The 8413-nt window shown below is 42.8% G+C and overlaps 2 protein-coding genes across 2 annotated transcripts; one reads left to right on the top strand and one right to left on the bottom strand.

Moving 5' to 3' along the window:
- The first annotated feature begins 453 nt into the window (after positions 1–453).
- LOC119318000 (putative 12-oxophytodienoate reductase 11) lies at positions 454–2724 on the top strand. The gene is made up of 4 exons (XM_037592506.1): positions 454–554; positions 648–919; positions 1357–1533; positions 2034–2724. The coding sequence occupies exons 1-4, from the start codon at positions 484–486 to the stop codon at positions 2624–2626; spliced, it is 1113 nt and encodes a 370-aa protein (XP_037448403.1). The 5' UTR covers positions 454–483; the 3' UTR covers positions 2627–2724.
- Positions 2725–3630: 906 nt separating this feature from the next.
- LOC119317999 (replication factor C subunit 3-like) lies at positions 3631–7429 on the bottom strand. Its single transcript, XM_037592505.1, has 9 exons — positions 7122–7429; positions 6333–6549; positions 5874–5953; positions 5633–5792; positions 5379–5460; positions 5159–5288; positions 5013–5076; positions 4849–4917; positions 3631–4124 (listed from the first exon to the last, which is right to left on the bottom strand). The coding sequence occupies exons 1-9, from the start codon at positions 7297–7299 to the stop codon at positions 4025–4027; spliced, it is 1080 nt and encodes a 359-aa protein (XP_037448402.1). The 5' UTR covers positions 7300–7429; the 3' UTR covers positions 3631–4024.
- Between the last annotated feature and the right edge of the window lie 984 nt (positions 7430–8413).

Raw genomic sequence — 8413 nt, 5'->3', positions numbered from 1 at the left:
GGAAGGCGAGCACACGCCGACGGAGAGGTTGGCCGCGACCGCGAGCGTCACCGCCCAGCATAGTAGTCGTAAGTCGCAAGCCGTCGCTCGACTCGGACCTACAGCACCCACCCAAGACGCCCGGCATGTGCCACACGTGCTGCACTGCACACCATGAATCTCAACAAGTGGTTTTCTGTGCTGCACCGGGAGGACTACATCATCAGTGACATCGACAAGAGGTTGTGGCCCGCTGGCCTTCTCTCAGTGATCTCGAGAGTCATACTGACGGCTAGCATAGCATGCTAGCCGTCATGCTAGCCGTCAGGAGTACAAGTCTCAAGGAGGGCAGATTCGTTGAACCTGCGCCTGACGGCTACTAGCATGCAAGTTTGGACTTCGGTTCCTCTGCCGAGTTCTTACAAGGAGGGCAGCTTTGGCGGTATATAAATGAGGAGCGCCCAGCGGAGGAGGAAGAGATCGAGAGAAAGAGAGGAAGGCAAGATGAGCAACGCAGCTAGCGCAACCCCCCTCCTCGCCCCCTACAAGATGGGAAAAATTGATCTCTCCCACAGGTGCCATTTTCCTTCGCCCAGTCATCATACACGTCCAATGAATTCTGCCACTCTTCTTTGCTTGTTCCTGAGAGCTTTCCTTTTTCTGTTCAGGCTGGTTCTCGCGCCGCTCACGAGGGAGCGGTCGTTCGGAAACGTTCCTCAGCCCCATGCCATACTGTATTATCAGCAGAGAGCAACCAAAGGAGGCCTTCTGATTGCTGAGGCCACTGGAGTTTCAGACACAGCTCAAGGGTACAAAGATACTCCTGGCATTTGGACCAAGAAGCAGGTAGAAGCATGGAACCCGATCGTCGATGGGGTTCATGCCAAAGGAGGGATATTTTTCTGTCAGATTTGGCATGTAGGAAGAGTCTCCAATCATAGTAAGTTTACCAACTCTGACATAAGATTGTCCTCAAACTAAACTTGATACTATAGTACTCCCTCCGTAAACTAATATAAGAGTGTTTAGATCACTACTTTAGTTATCTAAACACTCTTATATTAGTTTACAGAGGGAGTAGTAATTACTACCTCTGTACCAAAATATAAGACCTTTTTTGGTTTTGCATAAGGCATAAAAAAACGTCTTACATTTTGCTACGGAGGGAATATTTCACAAGCAAGAAGGCCTCAAATTTACTTTAGATTTTTTTGCTCGACAATTTACTTTTTTACATTCTGTACAATTATTCACCATTTTATGGCAGCATGAGTCACCTCATGTTTCGCGCAAATGAAAATGCATTAGTAGCCTCATTCTTACTCCAATAATCCTGTTTTTCTACTTCACTGACACATGTTCGTTATCCCTGTGCAGATTTTCAGCCTAATGGGCAGGCTCCAATTTCAAGCACCGATAAGCCAATCAAACCTGCAACGAGAGCCGATGGCATAGGATTGGCTAAAATCTCAACCCCTAGGCGACTACAGACTGATGAAATCCAATTGGTCATCGAAGATTTCAGGGTCGCTGCTAGAAATGCAATTGAAGCCGGTAAGTTCCAATATTCTGACATTCTGCGCTCCAAATGTTAAAGAACAGGCTAAGATTATCATTCATGTTACAGACTTGTCATTCACCCAAATTAGTGCCCCCTTCATTTTTCAATTTAATACGCATATTAGCTTTGTCTTGGGTCAACCTTTGTAAATTTTGACCAAAAAAGTTAACATCTACAATACCTATTAAATAAAATATCAAAATATATTTCATGATGGATCTAATGATATTGATCTAGTATTGTGAATGTTGTTGTTTTTCTATATAAACTTAGTCAAACTCCACAAAGTTATACTTCAAATCAAACAAAACTAATATGCGAATTAAAAATTGAAAACAGAGGGAGTATCAGGAGAAAATCAACAATAAAAGGTTCTCATGAATGTTGTGTCAAGTGTCTAACAACCAACAAGTACCTACTGAGTTATTCAACATCGTCTTGACTACTCCTGAAGGAAAGGGATTTCTAACCTCAATGCCTGCATGGTGTGTAGGATTTGATGGCGTTGAAATCCACGGAGCTCATGGTTATTTGATTGATCAGTTCCTGAAGGACCAAGTCAACGATCGCACCGATAAATACGGTGGGAGCTTAGAGAACCGTTGCCGCTTCGCGCTAGAAGTAGTCCAAGCCGTAGCTGATGAAATTGGAGCTGATAAGGTTGGCATAAGGCTTTCGCCCTTTGCAAGCTACTCGGATGCATCAGACTCAAACCCAGAAGCTCTGGGCCTATACATGGCACAGGCGCTGAACAAGCTTGGAATCCTCTACTGCCACATGGTGGAACCGCGGATGGTGAATATTGGAGAAAAGCTCGAAACCCCGCACAGCCTTCGCGCCATGAGGGATGCTTTCAAGGGAACATTCATCGTGGCTGGTGGATATGGTAGGGATGATGGAGATAAAGCGATCGCCGATGGCTATGCTGATTTGGTTGCATTTGGGCGCTTGTTTTTGTCCAATCCGGACTTGCCCCGGAGGTTTGAGATAGATGGTCCTCTCAACAAGTACAATAGAGATACTTTCTACCTCTCTGATCCAGTTATTGGATACACTGACTACCCATTTCTACCGTCCGATGTCTGAATGGACCTTTCAGGAGTGAATACCTCCTTCCTGTCATCAGATCATTTACCTTATGTATTGGCATTATATTAAAGAAATAAGGCCATTGTTTTCTTCTCGCTGCTGTGTGTGTGTGTGTATGCTGGATCACCACTTTGTATCTTCCCCCTATGGGGTGTTTAATTGAACGTCAGGCTTCAGCCTTTGGGTTAGAACGGATTGCATATGTGATGTACAAAAATAAAATGAAATTGAGAAGCCAATTAATAATAATTCCGATTTCTTGCCAATCCCACACACTCAATACTTAAATTGGTGCAGCAGTAAATTTTGAGTATGCAGGAAACGGGAAAAATGCTACTACTAGGTTGCCTTGTGAATCCAGCATAATCAGTACAAGTTTGATTTATTTATTTATTCTGCACCTAGCCCACTGCACCCAATGCCTAAATTGGTGCAACAGAAAACTTCAGTTGGAGTTGCTTAATTTGGAACCTGCAAGACCTTCAGGATTTAACCCTTTAACTGATTATTATATCTAAATTCCACTGGTCAGTTAAATGTAAATACCTTCAGTTTCTGTTTTAGTCTGATAAAGTTCAACTTTGCTGTCCTTCAAATTCTTGAAGTGAAAAAAAGGGAAGAGGATCTACTGGACTCTCAAGCTTATCGTAAAAGTAATTGTGCAATCACGCTTTGGAATGAAAATCCCTAATATTACCTGCCATTGTCTCAAGTAAATGTCAGGCTCACAGATTACAGAATCTTATTCTCAGCTTTAATTGTTTATATCACCACCTACAGAACAGTGAAAAGCAGAATTATAAGTACGCGCATAAAAATGAAAGCTGTGTTATGGTTCCTTCAGCATCAGACGTGTTGAAAAAATCCTACTTTGGAACTTTATTTCCAGTGCTGATTTTTTTATGTGTAGTTTTAATAGAATTATCACCATCACATTCATTTTGTGGGCAATGTATCATGTTCAAAGAAGAGCATTTATTGTTTTACTTTGCAACCATACAGAACCTAAGAGCTGATCAAAATAATTGCTCATCTTGAATTTTGTTTCCACAACAATACTGCGCAACCTAATTAGTTGAGTTGCGAATGACTCCCTACCTCCGTCCCAAAAAGCTCGTCTTAGATTTGTCTGGATATAGATGTATCTAGATTTTGGGGACAGAGGGGGTAGCATGCACCATACGTCCATACATCACCTAAACCTGACAACAATCAGTTACAGTTCAGTTCTAAAACACCTTCCAAGATCCCAAGCAGCTAGCACGCCGAGCAGATGAGCGGATCTAACATGAGAATTTTCTGCTCAATGCACTTTGAAGTAAATACAAAGGAGATAAATAAGCTGCCACAACATTTCCAGATCCAAGTAGGCATCCATGGTGGGCCATGTTCAAATTAGTCTGCAGCAGCAACCATAGCCGTGCGTGCAGTCGTGAAAGTCGAGATCAGTGCCCCAAGCTGAAGTTTATCATTGCAGGCGAAGGTAAGCCGATACCTGCACAGTAAACAAGAGTATATGTGATGTCAATAACGTTGCTGGCTGTTTAAAGAGGCACTGCTAACAGAGTTGTCCTACTTTTGGTCCCCAGTACTTGGGGAATTTAACCTTCAAGAAGAAAGTCAAAAGATGAAAATGGCCATCATACCTTCCTAGCAGAAAATAACTCAAATGCCCAGAAATATTTCCAAGGATCGTTTTATGTCAGTGTCCAATATCTAATACGGTACCACCTAAAAATTTTCAGATATGCAGAGCTTTTCCACAAGTAATTACTTCAATGAAACATGTAGAGAATTCACTTTCTGAAAATCGACAAGTCAGAGACATGTAAAGAATTGACATGGGAAGTTGACCAAACAAAAATTGTGATTTGGAGTGTGGTGCTGTTTCGGCAACATGATTTGTGTGACTAATTGCCATTCTAAGTTGACTAAAGTCTAGAGGAAAGACCATACTCGTCAGGCCAGCCTGGTCATATAAATATATAATGCTAGCCTCGGACCCGTTACAGTTACTGAACTATGGTCACTTACTTGTGTGAGCTAAAACGACTACTGGAATGACATAATACACATAAATCATCAAAACAAATGAGAAGTGAGCATACAGTGCCACTGTTACAGTTAGATGTCAATTTGAGCATAATCAGCAGCAAAATATAATTAATCGAGGATAACTTTGATCAAAGTTCAACTTTAAAAGGATGAACAGGACATACTCGATATCTGCCAAATCATTGATCAACTTTACTCGTACATTGGATGGCATTTTTATTTTGAACACAAACCTGCAAGAAATTAATTGAAATAATTAAAAGAGGGCTTACTAGGATATTGAGAATAAGGAAGTTTAGAATGTACGAAAGGCAGGGGGAGCACTTACATAGTGACCTCCCGTATGATATCAATCAAGGCCAGACCTTTTCTCATCTTCATATCAGCTATATCTGAAAAGATAAGGACACAAATTGCATTAGGCACACATTTAGACCATGAATTATGAAAGATGGTGATGGCGATTAAGAGTACGTTTGAAGCTGGTTGAAAATGGTTCATTTAGTAACCAAAACGCTATCTGCTCAATATCTTTAGGCATGGGGTTTCCCGTGCAAAGGTAGACAGCTTCTTCTGTTATTTGCTGGGATGCCATGTGTGTTGACTGCACATAAAAAGGCAATGTATGTCAGTGTCAAACTAAAGGTACATCAGCTCATGAAAACAAAACAATGTAAGGTTACTCAGACGTAACCTGCAATATATTCAATGACTTCCTCATGTCACCGTTACTTAACCGCACAAGGGCAGTCAAGCCACCCTCATCTACATCAAGCCTGCAAGAACAAGCATAAACTTAGTGCCAGCATACTCGTAGATATACAAAAATTACTGACTTCGCAAGTCCCAACACGGTAATAAAGGAAGTTAAGCATGGAAAACTGAGGAGCCTGACAACAGGTCTATATTCCTAACATAATCTTACAACTAAAAAAAAAGTGTGCTCACCCCTCAGATTTTATTATATGTCGAAGACGCTCAGTAACATGAGAGCCATCAAGTGGAGCAAACCTAAACCTAGTGCACCTTGATTGCAGTGCCGGGATGATTTTGTTCACATGATTGCATATGAGTGCAAACCTTGTGCTCCTTGTATACTTCTCAATGACTGCAGGTAGGATCAGTGTAAATAGATTTAATGAAAATAATAATATCATATGGGCAAACAATGACTAAACAACAGAAAAACCTCTTCGCAATGCAAATTGTGCATCCTTGGTCATGGCATCTGCTTCATCCAAGAGGACCAACTTAACAGCAGGCTTTGCTCTACAAAATTAACAGCCTTGTGAAGAAGTGAACAATGCAATAGTTGCAATAAATCATCACTCTTCAATAGTTCATTCAACCATACGAGCAACCCCAATGCAGTTAAGGAATCAAGAGTGTATGAAATAGACACATGCAAGTACGCCACTCTACCACAAGTATTTAATTCAGATTGTAATTGCATACTTGCAGTGACCCTCATGTTAAAACTAAGTGATCCTACTGCAGTCCACATTAGAACAATAATAGATGGAGCACATGGAATGAACAATAAAACCAAGCACGATGTGAGAACATGGACACCCCTCACCCCCACGCATGCAATAAAAAAGGATATATTCACTTTTTTGGAAAATAAATTATAGGACTTGGTATATACCCAAAAGAGAGGCTGTGTGCACTAGCAAAGTCCTGTATCTGCTGCCTTACAACACCAATTCCACGTTCATCTGATGCATTGAGCTCCAGAATCATGTTGCCATACTGTGCGCCATATATCTTCCTCGCGACAGCTAGTATTGTCGATGTTTTCCCAGTGCCAGGTGGACCGTAGAGCAACAAATGGGGAAGCCTATTCTCGTCTGTAAGTCTGTCAACTACAATAAAGAAAATGACATAAACTCGTTAGATCACCTCAAAGAGCCATGCAGAAATTACATAATCATGCATTAAAGGTGAAAAAAGGCAAGTTAGAACTAGGTAATAATGATATGTTACGGCTTAATGGTCTCAAAATGTGTGGCAGCATACACAGAGCTTCATTTTGGGTCGAAATACCCAATATCAGTACTGCCCAATATGACAACAGCTACACACGGAAACTAATTCTCACCCGAAATCGCAGGTAACATTAAACATGTAAACTGCAAATTTCCAGACACTAAGTAAGCAGTGTAGAACTATCCTAAAGCGTCAAACAAATCCTACTGTGCCCCAGCTATATGGAACCACCAAATTTCAGCAGATCACTGGTGAATCCATACTACATGGCTATTCAACCGAATCCACGCACCATATCTACCTTAACGTGGTAAAACCCACCAACCCGTCCAGCACAGAACCCCTATCCAAAATAAGGGTTCGCCACAAGCTGTCACCAAACCAGGCAGCGGCCGAAGAACCGTCTGAGGTGGTGAAGGTCGGAACCAAGGGGGGAGCGGGCACTCACTGGTGTCGACGATGTCGCGGTGGGCGGCGACGTCGGCGAGGGACTGGGGCCGGTACTTCTCGACCCAGGGCGAGGACTTGACGGCGGCGGCGGCGGAGAGCGGCGCCTTGCCCTTGAAGGCCGGGGGCGCGGCGGCGCCGTCGATGTCCATCGGAGCGGCGGCGGCGGCGCCCGCCATGGCGGAGCAGCGAGAGGCGGAAACCCTAGGGTTGGGGGAGGGATTTGGGGGGGAATGGTTGGCGCCAATTCCAAACCCCTCGCCCTCCTCGGCGAGATTTTAGCGAGATCTCTCTGCTGCGGTCAAGGTTGGAGTGGGGACTGGTCAGTGGGTGGTGCGGGGCGTCGCTCGAAGTGGGCTGGCCATGTCTAGGCTCGAACCCAATTCAAGCCCTAGGCCCAAGCCTACCTGTGCCGTATTTTTCTTAGTGGGTTTTCCTTAGCAAGGCTTTGTGTGTTTTTAGAAGGAAGTTGGCCCTTTTATTATACCTTATTACTTATATGTACTCCCTCCAGAGTGTACTTCCAACCTTATTGGAAAGCCAAACTTTTTATATTTAACTGTACTTATATAATAATACATAAACATTTATGCCATCAAATTAGTAGCATTAGATTCATGATAAAATATATTTTCATCATATACCTATTTGGCTTCACAAACATTAATATATTTCTACACAAACTCGGTCAAACTTTGAGATAGTTTGACCCTCTAACAAAATTGGAAGTGCACTCTTTAAGGACAGATGGAGTATGCAGTAATGTTTTTTTGTGCGGGAAATACTTCCAACCTATTGATCAAATTGCCTCAAAAAAATCTATTGATAAAATATTATGGAGTATAAAGAACACCCGTAACAAAAAATACATCCATGCTCGTGGACCACCTAGCGACGACTGCCAGCACTGGAGTGAGTTGAAGGTGTGTCGTCGTCATCACCCTTGTCTCATAGGAGTCGGACAAACCTTGTTGCCATAGACAGTCGAAAAGTCATCTTGCAAAAGCCAACAACCATTGTTGATGAAGAGAAGCAATGATCGGAAGGAACCAATCCGTAGACACATGAACGCAGACGAACGAATACCGGATCCACACGGATCCATCGAAGGCAAATACCAACTGAATCCCATGAGATCCCCGGAGACACATCTCCACACGCCCTCTAATGATGGGGGATGCAACGCCAAGACTGGGGTTGGGCGGGAAGAATTTTATTTCATCTTCAGGAAGACGCCACCGCCTCGGCTTCCTGAACAGAACACAAACACTAATCAGACAAAAAAATCAAGGG

The sequence above is a fragment of the Triticum dicoccoides genome, chromosome 6A (genome assembly GCF_002162155.2).
Source record: "Triticum dicoccoides isolate Atlit2015 ecotype Zavitan chromosome 6A, WEW_v2.0, whole genome shotgun sequence".
In the NCBI taxonomy this organism is placed as follows: Eukaryota; Viridiplantae; Streptophyta; class Magnoliopsida; order Poales; family Poaceae; genus Triticum; species Triticum dicoccoides.
The sequence above is the reverse complement of the archived record's forward strand: the minus strand, read 5'-3'. Positions and strand labels throughout refer to the sequence as shown.

Bases quoted from the DNA above. Each gene is read 5' to 3' on its own strand.
- LOC119317999 (XM_037592505.1), bottom strand. From the start codon at position 7,299: ATGGCGGGCGCCGCCGCCGCCGCTCCGATGGACATCGACGGCGCCGCC. The intron at 6,550-7,121 runs GTGAGTGCCCGC...TCTTTATTGTAG, and splicing joins CCGCGACATCGTCGACACCA to TTGACAGACTTACAGACGAG. The intron at 4,918-5,012 runs GTAAGTGCTCCC...AATTTCTTGCAG, and splicing joins ATCATACGGGAGGTCACTAT to GTTTGTGTTCAAAATAAAAA.
- LOC119318000 (XM_037592506.1), top strand. From the start codon at position 484: ATGAGCAACGCAGCTAGCGCAACCCCCCTCCTCGCCCCCTACAAGATG. The intron at 555-647 runs GTGCCATTTTCC...TTTTCTGTTCAG, and splicing joins AAAATTGATCTCTCCCACAG to GCTGGTTCTCGCGCCGCTCA. The intron at 920-1,356 runs GTAAGTTTACCA...ATCCCTGTGCAG, and splicing joins AGGAAGAGTCTCCAATCATA to ATTTTCAGCCTAATGGGCAG.